Consider the following 18,584-nt stretch of genomic DNA (forward strand, 5'->3'; position numbering starts at 1 on the left):
TGATTCAAGCTGTAATTCTACCAGTTTGGACTCATGCACCAAAGCCAGCAATCCAAAAAACCCATGCCAGTACTTCAGATGAAAATGTCCTCGACACTTGTCCTTCTCACACCTAAAAAAAGACCAAGATATTCAGATACTTAGAGCAAAAGGGAAGCATTTACTATGAAAAAAAAGAAAAAGCCTTAGAAAGGGAGAAAAATAATTACAGTTGTGTTTCATATGCTCAGAAACCACTGTTTCCCTGAGGGGAGAGATTTATTAGGAAAAAGATGGATTTCTTGTTGCTGATTATGATAAGTGACTGAATTCCATCTAATAAACGTGCATTAAAAACCAAGGAGCAGCACCTCATGCCAGACTTTGGACTGCCAGGCATCCCTGCTGCACAGGCAAAGCCCACCAAGCACACAGAGTTCCCACAGCAGAGTTGTGCTTCCAGAGCAGATCTTTGGATGGCAGATCAAGGGCAGGTAATTACAGGCACTTCTGGAGAGAGATCGTGATGCATTGGTCAGTCATGCAACCTTGTGAGTCATGTGTGAACATTTGACTTTTATTAGACCTCAGCAACATAATGAAGAATAGAAAAGGAAATAAAGATCATGCTGGCACAGCCACTGCCCTGCAATGTGAACTTTGCAGTTATCACACACAGACCAGGAAAATAAAATATATTGTCAGGACACAAGGAAATACAAAGCACACGAGATACTTGAAAAGTGAGGAACCTCAGTGTAAGACCACTGCCTGCACTGCTTTAAAGCAATGAATAAATTCAAAGTCTGCTAAGCAATCATAAGTTCAAAAGAGGGAAAAAACTCCAAAAAAACCCAGTTTGAAATTCTGAACACAACATACTGATAAAGGAGCAGAACATGACAAATATTATGACATTAGCTGGCCCTCAATTTACCACAAGGTGACAGCATTTTAAGTTGCTGCCTCTGTGTTGAGAGGGAAACCACACAGTGCACATGATGAGCTTTGCTCCAATTTGTGAGGATATCACCATGTAGCTACAAGACCAACAGAGGATATTTCCAAACACAGCACATTGCCAGGTAGGGGAGATAACGATAGGAAAGGAAATTTGAATGAAGAAACCTCAAGAGTTACAGGCCAGTAAGTGTTCTATAATAAATCACTGCCTTTATCACTAACTTACTGCTTATACTAATAAATATCTTCCTGCTATTCCTTGATTTTAACAAACAAGCAAAAAGCTTGAGGAGAATTGATTCTGATTCCACCTGATGGGCAGAATATGAGGCATGTCTTACATCTTACAGGAGGGAACCAAAGCATTTTAATGATCTATTTCAGTCCTATCCATTAGACTCACAGCAAATGAAATGCACTTCAAGCCAAGACCTCCTATGTGAAAACACTGATAATGTACCAAGGGAGAGCACTGCAGGGTTGTTTAGAAAACTATCATGTCCCTTTAAAAGGGGAAAAAAAAAGAACATTAAGAAAAACACAGAATAATGTATCAGTGAGAGAACATGAGAGCCACTGAGTGATCACCAAATTATGAGGCCACAGAGTAGGATGCCACAGGAGCTACCACGAAGCATTGCAGTGAAACTCCATGTATAGGAAGGAGGCTGAAGGTAAATAAAAAGGAAAGTTAAAGACCTCAGGGAGACCAATAAGCCCACCTTCCTGCAAACACACCTGGTATCACAGCTGATGATAAGGGAGTTGTGTGGACAAGCTGGATTAGGTCTATCAGCTATCCAAGAGTGGGTAAACAACCAAGGCTAAGCTAATAAACAATCAGCATCAGCTATGACAAGAGTTGTGCAGAATACAAAATACAGCACTAAAATACCCTGGAGGAGCTTCCTACTCAAGTGATGGACAGGGGAAGCTGAAAACTTTCAGTTAGCAGGAACCTCAAGAGAATGTCTGGATGAAAAGGGAAGAGACAAGAAGTGATCACGCAGCTACAATTGTGCTTCACTCATCTGAAAAAGAACACACCACGGGAAATTCACAATCTGTTCAAGCAGACCTATAAATAGGAACCAACAGCAGAGATTGGGGCACAAAGCAATAATAGCAATGTCCTAAAGGGAGGGACAGATGAGTGGGTGCCAGGAGGAGAAAGGGCCTCTTTTGCTGAGTGGACTTCGGCAGAGAACAAAGACAAAGGCAAAAGCGCTTACAGAAGAATGGGCCAGATTTAGATCAAAGAACAGATCAATTCTGGGCATTTGGATAAATGCAAAACAAAAACACATTTAACAGCATCACAGACTCTTAAAATAATATGACAAGTTTTGAGAATGCACAGTCCTCCAGAAATCCATAGTCAAATACAAGAATTCAAGAGGAGACGAGATGCAAGGGAATATTTCAGATGGCTCACAGGTGATGAGAACCTTCACTGTTTAAAAATCTGTATAGTTTATCAAGAAAACAGAAAAAAATTTAATACCAAGAAGAAAACAAGGGAAAGTCACAGTACACAAGTGGATGCAGATTTCCACATGATAATCTCATAGCAGTGATGGATGTACAGAAAATTAGTAGAAGAGCAGAACTGAGCTGAGGACCAGCATGAGAAAAGAAAACAACATCAAAACAAATACATGCATTCAATGCAAGACAAAGGACAGAAAAACTAAAATCCTGAGGCAAAGCTATTGCTGAGTAGAAAAAAAACCCCTCTTATATTGAAGAAAACAAACACTGACACAGACATAAAATGAAAAAAAAAAAACAACCACAAAACACACCAGCATTCAGAAAACAGAGCAGACTGAATAAATTTAGGAGAGGAAAGGCAGCTCTTATGTCTGTGTTTCTCCATGGACCAAAGTTTCACTGTGTGAGAAAACATGATAACACTGGCTGAGCACCAGAATGAACTCTGGGCTCAGGGATGAGAGTTTGCAATAACGAAACAGAAAATGAAAAGTGAGGTGACTACAGTGATTCTTGAGACCTACACTAAGATTGGACCTAGAAGGGACAGTGCACCTACTGCTACACAGCAGAACGCATAAAAATGGGTAGTTCTTAAAAACAGGGAGCTAATGAAGGCCTGCGAGACTGAAACAGCAATCAGCAGGGCAGAATCAAAGGGCTTAAAAGAGAAACTCATAGACGATACGGGCATAACACAAGCAGTGAACAAATCCTGCTCTCTAAGCACTGAAGGGGGAGAGCAGAGCCGAGCCGGGGTGTTACCGCACCGTAGGACAGGTGCCTGATCTATCGCCCAAAAATGCCAAACAGATGCAGGTACACGAGGGCATTGGTGGCCCGCTCCGCACCTCACATCTCCTCTGTAAAGGCAGAAAACTCTCCGTGGAGAGGCATTTTCACACTGAGAGCAGTAACAGTTTTCCGGATTCTGCCTCCTCACGTTCATTTAACCCTACTCCGCTATAACAACACCGCCGTGTTTCCGAGCTGCCGGGCGCTGCCACAGCAGCACGTCGAGTCTGTGGTTCCGCGATTCGATGTCATTTTGCCCCTCGCACACCAGACCCGCCGTGGCCGAGCCGTTGTTTTGCAAGTCATACGAGCACCGGGAGCTCTCCCCGCAGCCGGGAGGCGCCGTTAGGAAGTTCCAACCCCTCCCGGCCCCGAGCAGCGCCGGACCCGGCGCGCCCCAGCTCGCCAAACCCTCCGTTCATTCACCTTTTGCCGCTTTCTTCAGCGAGCTCCCAGCTCCACACGCCAACCCAGCTCTGGGGCCTCCGGGAGAGCTCAGCGAGCCCGGGGGCTGCACCTTGGCCACCAGCCTCTTCCCCTGCTTGCCCTCTGCAGGAGAGGCGGTACCGGTGGCCCCGGGGGCAGCCGAGGGGTGCCTGCGATCCCTGGGGGGCACCTGCATCAGCCACCGGAGCCGACGGGACCCCGGGCCGCTGCCTGGGGCCGGGGGGCTGCGCTGGCCCGGCCCCCGCCCCAACCGGGACCTCCGCCGGCGGCCCCTGGGGGAGCCCAGGGCGGGGTGGGCTGAGCACGGCGCCCTCACTCATTAACGCACGGCCAGCAACGGGGCCAGCAGCGCCCAGCCCGGCGCTGTCCCTTCCTCTCAGCCCAACGCGCGCCCCGCTCCACCCTAGCCCCGCGGCACCCACCGGCGGGGCCGCGTACGCTTTGCCTCACCTCCGCTCCGCGCAGCCCGGCCGGGAGCGCAGCGGGGCCGCCGCGGACCCCGCGCCCTCCGCCCCTGCCCGGCCCCGGCCCGGCGCTGCCGCCGCTCCTTTGTGCCGAAAGATGGAGGCGACTCACGGCGCGGCCCCGCCCCGCCCCGGCCCCGCCCCGCCCGCGGCCGCGCCCCCCGCCGTCTCCCGGGCGACCCGCCCCGCCCTTGGCCCTGCCCCCGGCGGCGGGGCTTCGCCCAATCGCGGCGCGGTGCTGCCGTGACGTCATCCCTCCGTCCAACCCCCGTCGGCTCCGCGCTCCGCTGTGCCCGCCGTAAGAGCGGCGGGGATTGGCTGCCGCGGGGGCGGGGCCGCCGAAGGAACGGCTGGCTCGGTTGGCTGCGGCGGGCGGAAGGGGCGGGGCAGCCGGCGGAGGGGAGCGGGGTCAATGGCGACGCTGCGGGCCCGGCGGTGCCGCTCGCTGTGAGGGGCCGCGGTACGTGCCGGGGGCGGGCCCGGGGCGGTGGGGCCGGAGGAAGCGCCCGGGGGCGGGAATGGCGGCCGTGGCCGGGCCGCCGGGCCCTTCGGGGCAGGGGTGAAGAGGCCCGGGCCTGGGCCCCGCGAGCGCGGCGGGCCGGGGGCGGCTCGCGGGACGAGGGGCTGGAGGGAGGGCGGGGAGTGGGGATCGCAGTGAGGACTCGGAGCAACGCGAGCCCCGCACGCCCGCGAGGGTTCCCCGCACGGAGCTCCGGGGCCGCCGCAGGAAGCGGGGCCCGGGGGCGGGTTCAGGCTGGTGGGGAGCGATTCATCCCCTCCGTGTCCGGGGCGGCCCCGGGCTCGGCACGCAGCGCCTCGTTTGATGTGATGCGGGGAGCGCTGCCGGCTTGGTTCAGTGTGGGCTGGTGAAATGTGTAGGTGAGTTGTCTTTGTTATTTAATGACGGCTGAATGTACTGGAAGCTGCAGTCGGGGACCCAAGACACCGTCGCTGCTCTGCATCTGTTCCAGCCTAAGTGGTGGCAAGGGTTACGAAGTTTGCGAGGTTGTTCGATCCTGAGGGTGTCACCATCTGGTATTATAAAACCCTGCGGTTTACAGCTGTGACAAACTTTTGTCATTTGCAGTGACAGCACAGCCCTAGAATACAGTCACCAGACGAAAACATAAATAAGTAGGGAAAAGTTGCTAAGTGCATGTTTTTTGTCAGGTCTGATTTGTATGTGTTTGCTTCAGGTGGGAGAAGGTGAAGAATAGAGCAAGATTAGCAAACTTTTTAAGTGCAAGTGAACTTTAATCTGATGATGCTTGATGGGGTTTTTTCCCCCCAAATTTCTTTTCCCCAAGATGGGGTTGTCAATGTCAGGCACCAGTTTTGAGAATGGTTGGATGGTTGAAAACCATCTCAGGTTGTTCCATCTCAGGCCATAATTAAACCTTAATTGACTTCATGTGTCTTAAAGTATATTATGAGTGAACTGAGTGATCCAGGTGGTTTGCTGCTGAAGGCTTTAGTCCCCAGAGGATGCTGTGTTCTTGCAGAATCCCTCCCTCTCAGTTTACTTTTATTACTTTCTGTCACCATTGTATTGGAACCTTTTGTTTCCTCTCTAAATACAGAGCTTGAGATGACACAAGTGGAGAAACAAGTGATGTTATTTATGCAGCACTTGGATAGGAAAGCTGGCCTTGTGATCAGGACCTGTATTCAGCAGTGAGATTCAATTTTGATTTTCTCTGTAGGTTTCCAGCTTGAACCACCTTCAGAAATTAAACTCCAAGATCAAGTGTTCCATGCTTTCTGGAAAGTGGACTTGTCTTAGGGTGGATTTTTTGGTTAGATATTAAAAAAGAAAGTAAGTTTACAAAAGGGAAAATCACTAGCCCTGGATCTGTCCTTCCTGTCCTCAGCTCTTAAGAGAACTATTTTGTCTTAAATTCTTTTGATAATACTAACCTTAAGAATGCATCTTGCTGTAATAAATGTTTGTCCAGCTCTAACTGGGATTTCTCCTGAGGCCTCAATTTTTTCATTTTTGTTACAAGCAATACCCCACAAAAGTATCAGTTTTTGTAAGGATTTCAAGACTCCCTGCAGGACTGATTCTTTGTGGTGTGAAGGAAGGATGATAAACAGGTTTCTTCCCTTATCTGGGTTACTGCATCCCTTCCTCCTTGGAGGAGTAACTGTTCTGGGATCCCTTCCGTGCTGAAATGCAGACAGGGTGAGATCCCAAATGAATAAGACTTGGCAGAACTGTGGGCAGTCCTTAACTTGCTGCAGTTATACCAGGGAGATAAGTAGAAAAAAAGTGATGTTTGCATGTCTTTAAATGAACAGCTCTGTGTGTACAGTTTGGATGTACAGGCTTAAAACAAAAACAGGCATCAGGGCTTCATTGTGTAGCTTGGAGCTGGCAGAATAATTCTGAAAGGTGACAGACACCTAGGACTTACAGGAGCAGTTCGTTTCATCCTGGGCTTACAGGTGTCATGACCACGAGCTTCCGTGTTAGGTTGACTACCTGGAGCATCCGCACCCTGCACCTGATACTGAAATCTTGAAGCAGAGGGTGGCTGCACTGTGTGGGAAGGGGCTTTGCTCTCTCCAGGGGAAGTGCTGCTCATTTTTTAATCTCAGCTCTGTTTTAGCCATGGGGAATTCCCTCTCACTCATCTGTTGAAGCCAGGTCCCCCTGGTTTATATACTGGGCACAGTGTTCTGTGGAATATCCCTTGAGACACTGAGGAGTCCTTGACTTAGGCTAAAACTGCAAGAGTGTTATTGATGTTATTGTCACACCAAACCCAAACCACTGAGCTGTACCAGCTACTAAGAAGTTTAGCTCTGGCCCAGCCAAAACCATTGCTAATTTCTGAAATCTCACTGTTAATCACTTCTAAATACACGCATTCATCAACTGAAAACAGGCAAGCTTTCTCAAATTTTCAGAGGTTGGGCAAAAAGAACTTGGGATTTGATGTTTTGCCATCACTTTATCTCTCTTCAGAAGAGATGTGGAGGAGCAGAAATAAAAGAATGAAAGAGTAGGTGAGGGTGTTTAATTTTACTTTTTAAAAATATTTATTTAAGCAAAGCAAATCCATTAAAACATGACTTTCAGAAAAACAGCCTGAGGCAGACAACTAGCAGGAAAGACATAATTATAAAAAAAGAGTAAAGCAGGAGTAATAGATGATGCTTATTAGTCTTAGCAGTTATGCAGTGAGTTTGTGTCTCAGTGCTTACTATCCAGTGTTCTTTAGAGAACTGAAGTTATTGTAAGGACAGCAGGTCTGTTTCTCAGGATATTTAATACTGTTTCACTCACTGAAAAGCATAATCAGACTCCTGCTGTTTTGCATTTTGTGTTTTTAGGAGACACTATTCCACAATGGATGGGGGAGATGGTACTGCTGACCTTGTGATTAACAAGAGGTTCGTGTCTGAGGCAGAGCTAGAAGAGCGACGAAAGAGAAGGCAGGAGGAATGGGAAAAGGTCCGAAAACCTGAGGACCCAAAAGGTAAGGGCTAAATTTTAGTAATTACAGGAAAAAGAGCTGAGAATTTTTCACTTTTGTGAAAAGTAGAAATAAAAAGTAATGGCTTTTTATATCCTATAATTTAAAGGGTTTTTGCATGATGGAACTGGGAGCTGTTGGTGGTTTAGTGTTTCTAACATATGGTCTCCCTTCCTGATTTGTTCCTTTCAGAATGCCCAGAGGAGGCGTATGACCCACGGTCCTTGTATGAAAGGCTCCAGGAACAGAGAGAAAAGAAGCAGCAGGAGTTTGAGGAGCAATTTAAATTCAGTAAGCACCAGCAGCAAACTGCATGTGTTGTATGCAACAGCTGTGCACAACTTCTGAGTCAAGGACATATCTGTGTGTCTTGTCTCCCTGTCTGGGAGGGAAACAAAGGCTTTAGGAGAGAATTATTGAAATCCTGGATTTTTAAAGGAACATTTTCTGGACACTGAGGCAGCACTGCACACACGCAAAACTCAAAAAGTGTTTGCAGTTATCAAACTGTGTGCCTGTAAATTGTTGAATACTGAGCTTATATTGTATATTATATATATAAAAAAACAACCAAAAACCTAAACAAACTTGACAGCAATCCATGAAAAAGTGGAAATGTATTGTGGTTTTGTGACTCTTGAACTCATACTTTAACATATGCTTGAATCAATTAAAGAAATCCTGTTACAGCAGATACTACATTTCCAAGCTATAATTATTTGACTAAAAGTGATTAGAGAGTTGAGATTATGATTTGGAAGAAGTAAATGTACATGTTTTGATTCTTCAGAAGTAGATACTTGACTCTGCTAATGAAATGGGAACCTCATTTCTATTGATGTTTGAATTTCTGCTTTTATAGAAAAGCCCTTTGAAAAGTAGCAAGTACAGATAGCAGCATTCATGCATTACAGTCTCCAGCTGGAGCTACAGGATTCTTTCCATCTAAAGAGTTTCTAGTAAACTTCAGGAAACTTCTGATCCCAGTCATTTCTGGTTACATGACTGAGCAATTCTTCCCCAAGGAGCCACCCAAAAATTAACTGCTGTCAGCCTGAATGGGAAGTGCTTCTGATAACTGTCTAAATGAATAGTTTTTCTTGCCCAGTTGTATTAGATCTGCAGCACCTTTGCTTTGGTAATCCAAGTACTGGAATGGGAAGTAGCCCTGAGAAGTAAGCCCACTTCTGCTTTTAAGGTAATCACAGCAGAATATCAGATACTAGCTAACCTGGAGAACAAAAACTGCTGCAGAGTGTCTGGGAGGGAACCTCAATAAAACCTCAGCTCAAAGGACCTCAGTGGCTGCTCCTCTTGGTTTGCAGATGAGGCAGACAGAAAATGAAATTAATTCATGTCACTTGCTTTAAAAAATGTCCCAAGTTTCACACTCTCTGAAGGGGGTCTCAGCAGTAGTAGTGAGTGCTACAACTTACTGTTTAAAGATTTATGAATGAGCTCTGCATGAGTTGGAAGGAGCAGGGATTGGCTTTTATAAAGTAACCTCAAATAATAATTGATTTCCAGAGCTTTTCTGCCAGACACAAGCTTGCCAATTATCAGTATAAATGGATTTCCTAGTTTGCCCTCAGAGTGACTAGGGCTTGCTTATGTGGGTGAAGATTAAAAATATGGTGACTTCATGTAAAAGCCTAAGAATCCTCCTATGGAATTAAACTTTAATGAGGACTAAAGGTGATGTTAGGGCTAAGATTTCTGATGATGACTACAAACAGCAAGATTTGATCTTTCTAAAACATACTGTTTATTTTCTTTCAAATTAAATCATTTGCTCAAGAGGTGCTGAACATCTGCAGAACAGGAAATAAAAGACCTTCCAGGTGCACTAGCATGTACTTTCCTTAAAGTAAGGTAGCATGTTTAGAAAGGATTTGTTTATATTTGGAAATTAGGAGTTGTCTCGTTTCTACTTTTTTTAATTTTTTGAACAGGTGTTAAAACTAATTAGATAGGAATTGTTTGCTGTAAGAAAATGTACTCCCTCGTTTGAGGGAAGAAGTAGTGTGGGTTTTTTAGTTGTTGGTTGGTTTAAGAACATTCAGAGGAGACAGACTTAGGCTTGGTGCCTGAAACCAATAATTTTCTTCTTTCTTTATTCAGAAAATATGGTAAGAGGCTTAGATGAAGATGAGACACATTTCCTTGATGAGGTTTCTCGGCAGCAAGAACTACTAGAAAAGCAACGAAGGGAAGAAGAGCTGAAAGAACTAAATGAATACAGAATATCCTTTGCACTAAAATGCCTGGTGGTTACCTAGAGGAGGGTAAGAGTGGGCTGTAGTTTGTTCTGTCAGTTGACATTCTTTCTATAAAACTATCACAGAACCTGTATAATGATACACTTTCAAAATTTAATGGTTTCATTGTAGCTTTGATAGACCACTGCAATGTTTGATATTCTCCCCCTCAACTCCCATTTCTCTGATACTTTTCTTTCCTTCTCCCCTCTCCATTGTTTTGGGGTTTGGTTGTGGTTTGGGTTTTTTTGGTATTGAGGTCATAAAATACCATCACTAGAAAGAGAACATAAAGAAGAAATAGTCTATTATTGCTAATCTTTTACTTTTGTCTTCTTTTGGAAAATTACATGCTCTTTTTTTTAACTGTATATTGCCTGATTTTAACATACCTGTTTGAAATAATGTGTGGATTGCTCTCTCTGTTACTGTTCTTGGGGTATTAGATACTTTCTTCCTTGCTAATACCTGCAGGACAAGAAATTAAATAAATCTGTGCAGATGTGCTGACTTTCTTCTTGGAAGTCAGTGCCCATGGAGTCTCAGCTCCTTTGGGTAATACACACTTGTAGGCAGGATTAAGAGCAGTTTGGCTTTGCTGTTAAATTGCCTAATTGTCTTGTAGATAAGCTAGAAAATCATATAGGATGCTTGTCCTCTCTAATTAATGTCAGTCAAAGGAGGTTGGAATGATTTGAGGATTTCTGTGCTAAGCAATATGTTGCCTTTTTGAGGCTTACTGAACCTGATGGTTTCCTTGTCTCCATTGCTTTTGAGTTATGGGTGAACAAAACACAACTTCTCAGAGAAGCTTTAGTGTTAATGAAAGAGCTTGTAGACACAAGGAGGTGACCAAAACCAGTCACCAAACAAAATTGAATAGTGCTGATACTACAAAGATTGGTCTTAACTTGTGTTACTCAATGATTTACAATTTGGAGCGTGCGTCCTGTGAAGAGCATCTCAATTAGCTCAGGGATATGTTTATGTAAAAGCAATCCTGATGCATTTTTTAAACTTCAGAAATAGACTGCAGCTAGCTGATGGATTTGGAGTATTTTCTTGATTTGCTGGATGTAATCATGGGATATTTGTGGGATATATTTAGTTTGGGTGATGACTGCTCGCGGGGCTGGCTGATGCGGGGCTGTGCCATGGGAGCAGCTGACAGCTCTGGTTATGTCATGTACAGCTGGGGTGAGCCATACCAGCCTAGAGGGAATTTCAGTTGCCTTGAATTAGCCACATAATGCACAGATCCCTGAACAGCCTGATCAAGATGTACAGGCCACCTTACCTCAGTCTTTGCACTCTCAGTAGTATTGGTGCCTCTGAATCCATAGTCCTGCTGTAAAAATTAAACTTATTGCTGATGGGGTGGAGGAAGGGAGAATGTTTTATAGTCACCTCATCTTGTGAGAAAATCAAAATTGTTGCCCGTTAATTTCCTTTCTTTAATTATTTTTTATTTAACCTTAATATTTCAAACAACTTCAGAGCAAAATGACTTGTGTTTGAATTTTTTGGTGGTCTGAAATGCAAAAGTGTTTTTTGCTTCTGCAGGTTGTTACTAATGGTTTATCATTGCAATGACAAAAATCACTGTGCTGTATCTATAGATACTGTTTAAGTGCTCTTCCAAATAAGTGAGAGGAATGTCAACCCAATGGATTTCATGATTTGCTCTTTTTCCTGGTATAGCATCTAATTTAAGCTACCCAGAGGCATGAATTTTCATGGTAAAAACTGCATCAATATTCAAGTACAGAGATATTTTTCCTTAATTTTTCAGGTTGAACAATCACAAAATTATACATCTTCAGGATAAATATGCTTTGGAATATTTTAATGTATTCTTAAGCATAAGAAATTCATATGCATGGATAAATAGGAATTTTTCTTTCCCCTTCATGAACAACTAGGTTTGTTTCTTCCTTATCCTATCCAAACCCCCCTGTCTGGATAAAGATTTACAAATATTTTTTAATCCATTTCCAAGAAGTATTTGAGAACAAGATCATCTTGTCTTCATTGCTATCTAAATGGAGGAACAGTCCCCCTCCAAGAAGCTGGCTTTACTGAAGGACAGCTTGTTTAGTGCAGTTGATATTTAAGATTGAGAGGTTTGTTTCTAATGTTGTCTTCCTGAGAGGGAACACTTCTTGGCTGGGTATAGCATTACATATGCTAATGACAGCAGGATGTATAAAATACCTACTAAAAATGTGCTGTGCCTTTCTAGTTGAGGAGTTTTAGGAGAATGCCATCCTGGATGGAAGCTAAAAGCCTGTAATTTGGTATCTTTTAAAAGAAAAGCCTTTGAGCTCCTCAGCCAGGCTTAGAATAACAAAGTAATGGACCTGAATATAACAGTTGAACACTGCAGTGTGTGGAAGAATTGTGTGGCAACATCAAATTGTGTTTGACACAAGGAGCTTTCAGATGACTTCAGACAGCCACAGGATGGCACTCCTGTGCCATCTCAAAAATAGATAAAATTGAACAGTGGTTTGGGCTGAGAAGACCTGGTTGAAGGAAGGAACAGTTACTGCTGTATCCTTAGGAAAATCAAATAATAAATGGTATCTGAACATTCCTGTCTGTAAAGTGATTGGAGGCTGAGTGTCTCTTCAAAGGAAAGTCTAAGAGTTTTTGATTTTCAGATGTTCAGTGTGGGGAAAAAAGCTATGGCTTCAAAAATATGGGCCATCAACATGAAATTCACTATGCAATATATGTCTGCAGTGAGTGGGGCACCTGTGAAACTCCAGCTTGTGGAATTGCAGTCTAACAGAGGAGAAACTGTTAGAACAATAGATTTGAGTTTATAAACATGCTTTAAAACTAGGTTAATTTGCCTTTGCCTGTGCAGTTAAAAATTTTTGCAGAATTTTGTGTGACTTTCCTGGCACCTCATCTACAACCAGGGTCTTTGACATATTTCTCTTCATCACACGAGGAGATGTGATCAGTGTGTGCAGAGTGTGCCCTAATAAACAGAGCCAGCTCCTTCTTATCCCATCTGAGAACCTGATTAAGCTCCTCCACTTCATTATAGATTTCAACTGCATTCCACCTTGCTAACACTGTTTTAATCTACTTAGCTTTTCTGAGCAGTTGCAGTCTTTTTTTGATGAATCTTGGACCACAGTTCCCCTTAATCAGTGTCTCCTTTCTCTTGGAATTGTTGCTCAGAGCAGCAGTAGAAGCCTTGTGGTCCTTACAGAGAGATGAGCTGAAAAGGCAGAGTGCTAAAGACCAAACCCAAAAAATGGAACTGTTCTGTCGTGCTTCTTTCTTGCTGAAATCTGCTGTGCTCAGCAGAAAGAGTGGAACTGAGTGCATATATTGTTACTTAGCTTTTCTGCTAAGGATGAGAGTGTGGAGCAGCAAATTTGAATTACAGATATGTTGGTCCCCTAGAAGGGGAACTGCTACATTGCCTGTTTGGTTTGTTTTGGTCCAGCCTGACCTTTTTTGCTTTTCTAAGGCCTTTAGGAAAAGGCAGGACGGTGGATATGTTCATGGCTGCTGGGTGTTTTTTGTTACACCTTTCTGGCTTCAGAACAGCAGCTCCCTGGACATCTTCAGAGGGAGAGCTGGTCCTGATACCCCAGAGGGTGAAGTGTCTTCTCTTTTGGCTGAGGCTACCAGCTCAGTGTCGTTACAAATAAGTTCATTTTGATAGAATATGTGAATGAACTTCGGTCACTGCTGTCAGCAGAGCGGGCTAAATATATCAGGGAGGAAATGTCTGTTCTCCCCATTCCTTCCCAGCTGATCCTTAACCCTTAATTCACAGCACTCTCGCTAAAGTGGGAGTCAGTATGGACCCAAAGAAGGAAACTGAGAAGAAATTGCCCATGAAGTCAGTGGAAAACAAGAACAAATTTTCTCAGGCAAAGCTGTTGGCAGGAGCTGTGAAACACAGAAGGTTAGTTTCACACCTCTATAAATTCATGAGGAACGGAACCCAGTTAGCAATGTAAAGGGAGACAGGCCAAAACTGCCTCCAGAGAGTGAGGTGTAAACCTTAGCCCTAAAGAAAAAAGGGGGAAGGTATAAGAAAAGACCAGTCTTGTTTCTATAGGCTCTCACAAACTGTGGGGAAAAACATGAAGCAAATCAAATAGATAAGTGTGTGTAATGCAAGTGGGTAGGATCTTCATTTTAGAGTGCCAGGCTTGGGCAATCCTGCTTGAGGTTTGAGGGAATCTGTTTTACATCTCTGTTTGTAGATAACAGTGTCATCTCACGAGTAGAATTCCATTCAGGTTGCCTCATTTATCAGCCAATTCTACCTGTGTTGAAAATGGATTGTTTTAATTGCTGCTGGGGGGACAGCATGGGGGAGACAAGGTTGCAAGAGAGGAGCTTTGTGTATCAGTTTGGTCCTGGGGATATCAGAGAAACTTGCCGTGTTCCTCAGTGATCTGCACTGATACATCAACACCCTTTTCATCCCAGGGAGGTGACAGCTGGGTTTGTAGTGTTTTTACTGCTTTGATCTTGGCCTGCAAGCACAGCTGCTGGTGTGCTACAGGTTATGGAGAAACCAGGCATGTGGGACCAGACTTATTTCCCACAGATGAATCATCTAATACTTAAGATGATTACTGACATCTCAAAATTCAGTGTGTTCAAATCGTCTCAGAGAATGTGAGATTATTTTTGAAGCTTATCTTGTAGGGTGATGTTTAGCTCCCAGTACAGGAGTTAATTGCATGTCTGAAAACTGAAGTAAGCACTTCCACCACCTAATGTCTGTGGGGTTGGGTGAGAGTTTGGGTTTTGGGAAGGCAGAGAAGAAAAACCCTGAGCTGATAACAAGCAGCCAGTAAGGTTGGTTTTGTCTTGTAACTAATAGTACTTATCGCAGTGGGATGTAGAAGAGGAGCTGGCATGTGCTTAATGGTACTTCTAAAGTCTGCAGATGGCATCTGTTTAAAGGGAGCATCTTAACTGACATGTCAGTGCCATTGCAGACTTGCTTTGCAGTCTTCTATTTTTGCCATCTTATCTTTTATTCCAAAGTGGCCCAAAGCAAGTGTAGTGTGAGCTCAACATCTGCTCCCTGAGCTTTGTAATTTCCTGTAAAGGATGTATTGCTATTAAAAGCTCTCTGCAAAGAATAACCTTTCATCTGTACTGCATGTTCTGATAGGGACCGAAAAGAGTTAATGCATAATAATGCTCATGCTTCATCAGTTCATCACTGCTGAATCTGGGAAGCATTTGTTTATGTGGATGCCTTAGAATCGGGAACATGCAGGAGCAGGGGGGAGGGGGATCTGAGCAGTGACAGGGGAGAGCTACAGAACCCCTGAAGAGTCAGAAGTCCAAGTCATGCTCCTTTCTCCCAGTGCCACTTTGGACCCAGAAAGGACCTTTCTGCACACTGCAGCTCTGTGAATTGCTGTCAGACTCTCTGGGCTTACTGGGTGCAAGATTTCTAGATGTTTTAGAAAAGGCTCTCTAGGTGCTTGAAGGAGGGGAAGGAAGCCCTGCAAGGAAAAAGTCATGAATATTGGCACCACGAAGCATGGTAATCATCCACGTGTGCAAGGCTGTGGTCATGTGGGTGTCTGAAGCACAGGTAGTCATTCCCCTGTGGGGCACATCCTGCTGAATAGGCAGCTCTGGGTTGCTGTGCAAGGGGTTTAACTTGAGCTCTGAGGTGTGTTCCTTTCCCAGCTTAACAAGTGATACTTGTAGTGTAGGTGTTGATGCTTCCTTGGATCGTGCATGTTCCCCAAGGAGCCTCAGCTAATGGTCATCAGGGAACCCTGCTGGCATTTGCTGTAGCATTTGAGGCAAGGTGTAACAATGACTTCACAGTAATTAAGTGGTTGCCTATGAAGAACAAGACACTTTCGTGTTTTTTCCACAGTTCAGATGGTGGTAACAGTGTGAAGAGGTTGAAACTAGACACTGACCACGAGGAAAAGAATCAAGGTATGTCCCAACTGCTGCATGTGGGAAGCTGTGTGTCTGTCACTGAACAGCAACTGAGCTGGGGTTAAATCTCACAGAGGCTTTGCTTTTCTGTTCCTTCACTGGGCAAGACAGCACGGACTTTGGTTGGCACGCTCTCTTTTAAAGCAGTAGGAATGGTAAGTGTGGGTGCTGACAGCCTTTGTGGAAAATAGGGCTGCAGGGAACCTCTGTAGGTTATCAGGATGTCCCCTGCCCAAACCAATCCTGACAGATGTTTGTCTAAGGAACTCTTAAGTCTCCACTGATAGAGACCGTGCATCTTCCTTTGAGAATTTATTAATCTGAAAGAGTTTAACCTGGCAGCTAATGGAATTGTCCTTAGGTGCATTTCAAGCCTAATGCTTGTTTTGTGGACAGGAGACATGAGGAACAGATCATCCCCTTCCCGTTCACAGCAGCATTGCATGTATTTGTGTACATCCACTTCAGCTGTATGCTCTGAAGTGATTCAGTCCATCCTGAAATCAATTTGTTTCAGAAAATTGTGAGGAACTAGAAGAAAAATTAAGTTGTGTTTCAGCTTTAGCTGTCAGGGCTGCAATTGACTTGCTGTCAAGATCCTGTGACACAAATCGGGTGAGCTGCAGTTGTGTAACGACAACCCAAGGCGCTTCCTGAATCTCCTTCTGTTCAGTAAACTTTCAGAACAGCAGAAATAATTAATTAGCCATGGAAGATGGGAGATGTTGACTAGCAGAAAAATGGAATAAAACTTTTTCTCAACTATTCTGTCGGATTGCAAAAAAAAAATACTCAATTACTTAAAGCAGAGCCATTTATTCTTATTTAGTGGGTTTGGTATTTGACAAGCATCAAACTGACAACTTAAGAATAAAAAATCTGTAATGCCAGCATAGAGCTGGGTTTAAACTAGTGATGAGAAGAAAAAAATCCCCTGAGGTAGCAAGTCTTTCCTGTCAGAATGGCTTTATTACAGCATAAAGCTGCCTTATGCTTTAATTAAATCCTGAAATCATCTGCTGCTTATGTGGGAAATGCAGGTGAGTGACACGTGGCAGTTCCTGGGCTGATTGAAAGCCCTTTCCTGCGCTCCAGCTGTTGACTGAGGTTTCTCTCTTGCAGAAAAGCCCTCCTGTGTTCCCTTGGGGAGCAGCTCAGTGGGAGGCTCCACAGTGCATTGTCCCTCAGCAGCCGTGTGCATCGGGATTCTGCCCGGCCTGGGCGCCTACTCGGGGAGCAGCGACTCGGAGTCCAGCTCCGACAGCGAAGGCACCATCAATTCCACTGGCAAGATTGTCTCCTCTGTCTTTCGTGGCAACAGTTTCTTTGATGGTCCATAACAAAATCCCTCCGTGTGTAATGTAGTGCAGAATATCTTCCAAAGCCCTGATGGATGCTTGTTGCATCCTTCTGCCCCAAATATAATCTTTCTAGCTAACCTCTCAACTTTAATACACTCAGATATTCCTAAAGTAACTCATTATTTACCCCACCCCCCATCCCAAACTTTCCATTTCTGGGGTGCATACTGAGCCTGGAAGAAAAGCTGCCATCCTAAGGCAGAAGGCACACCTAACCATGTCACAAAGGTCTGAGGGTATGGAGGAGAGAGCTTTATCTTTTACAATTCTTATGGAAAGAATTATGTTGATTTAAGAAGTTTATACAAGACTAACAGGCAAAAAATAATCACTTGAAGCAGTGAAGTCTTGTAGAAGCAGCCATGTGTTCTGTTTTAAAATGTCATTTTTATTCTGTATTTGAAAAATGGGGGCAGAACCAAATTTGAGCAGATGGTGAAGTGTAGATTGCCATGACACTGTAAAGAAGTTTTAGTGTTACATGATTAAAGACGTTCTGAATGCATTTTTTATCTCTGCCTGTGCCATTCATAATTGTTCTCATTCCATTAATCAATTTCTGCTCTACTCAACCAGCCCTTCCCTCAAACCACCATCCACAAGAGGTGTAGGTCAGCTTCCCACAAAAGCAGAGGTGTTGATGGAAAACTTAGTCTGAGTTCACAGAAACTGCAGCTGCCTTCTCTTCTCAAAGGCTGTGGCTGCAGCACCAGGGCTTGACAAGTCGTGCAGCTTTTCAGCAGCAGTGTCCTGAAGTGCATGAATCCAGGTGGGTGGGACTCCCCTGTTCAGCCAAACTCCTTTGTAGTAAAGCTGGAGAATTCCAGAAGTAGGGCTGAGGGCTCATCCTTTTAATCTCAGTGTGCTGATGGGATTTTGGAGGGTTGCAACAGCTCAGCTCAGCTGCTTAGGGGTGGAAGTGTCTTTGCCAAACCCCCACAGCACTCCTGCTCTATGTAGTGCCCTTGTGAGACAGCAGCTGGTCAGTGTGTTCCAAAGGGCACTTACCTGGAGGGACATGTCAGGGGGCAGCTGGACTAAAAGCAGGGAAAACAAGGCCTGTAGTGGATTCATGCCTTGAGTGTTGAATTTTTCCAAAGGAAATGGGGAGAGTTGTGCTCACAATGAAGCTGTCCTTAGCCAAATACCCTTTCTGTTTGTACAGCTCTGTTCCACAGTCAGATCCTTACAAATACACTGAAATTCCTCCCCTATTCTGGGCTGCCTGGCACCTCCTGTGTTTGCTCTAGAGTTGCTCCTGCCTCTTCTAGCTGCTGTAATTATGGCACTTTCAGGTAGAAAATTAGTAGATCTCGTGCAGCCTCTCTAATGCTTTGCTTTTGGTGACTTTCATCTTACTGAGCTATGGAATGAAATGGAAGT

General features: G+C 44.5%; 2 protein-coding genes across 5 annotated transcripts in view; one reads left to right on the forward strand and one right to left on the reverse strand.

Annotated features, from left to right (window-relative positions):
- The window catches only part of RSPRY1 (ring finger and SPRY domain containing 1), a 33,265-nt gene extending 28,993 nt beyond the window's left edge, over nt 1–4,272 (reverse strand). For 2 of the 4 annotated variants that reach the window (XM_063410692.1, XM_063410691.1), the window contains exon 1: nt 4,129–4,272. The gene's annotated coding sequence lies outside the window, so the exon portion shown is untranslated. Of the gene's footprint in view, nt 1–4,100 lie in introns of all 4 variants that reach the window. The other 2 variants (XM_063410694.1, XM_063410693.1) reach the window with 1 other exon arrangement.
- Nucleotides 4,273–4,459: 187 nt separating this feature from the next.
- On the forward strand, nt 4,460–17,706 carry PSME3IP1 (proteasome activator subunit 3 interacting protein 1). The gene is made up of 7 exons (XM_063410830.1): nt 4,460–4,602; nt 7,482–7,627; nt 7,817–7,915; nt 9,746–9,867; nt 13,683–13,816; nt 15,773–15,837; nt 16,963–17,706. The coding sequence occupies exons 2-7, from the start codon at nt 7,498–7,500 to the stop codon at nt 17,178–17,180; spliced, it is 768 nt and encodes a 255-aa protein (XP_063266900.1). The 5' UTR covers nt 4,460–4,602; nt 7,482–7,497; the 3' UTR covers nt 17,181–17,706.
- The last annotated feature ends 878 nt before the right edge of the window (nt 17,707–18,584 follow it).

Source organism: Prinia subflava, chromosome 13, assembly GCF_021018805.1.
Source record: "Prinia subflava isolate CZ2003 ecotype Zambia chromosome 13, Cam_Psub_1.2, whole genome shotgun sequence".
NCBI classification, from domain to species: Eukaryota; Metazoa; Chordata; class Aves; order Passeriformes; family Cisticolidae; genus Prinia; species Prinia subflava.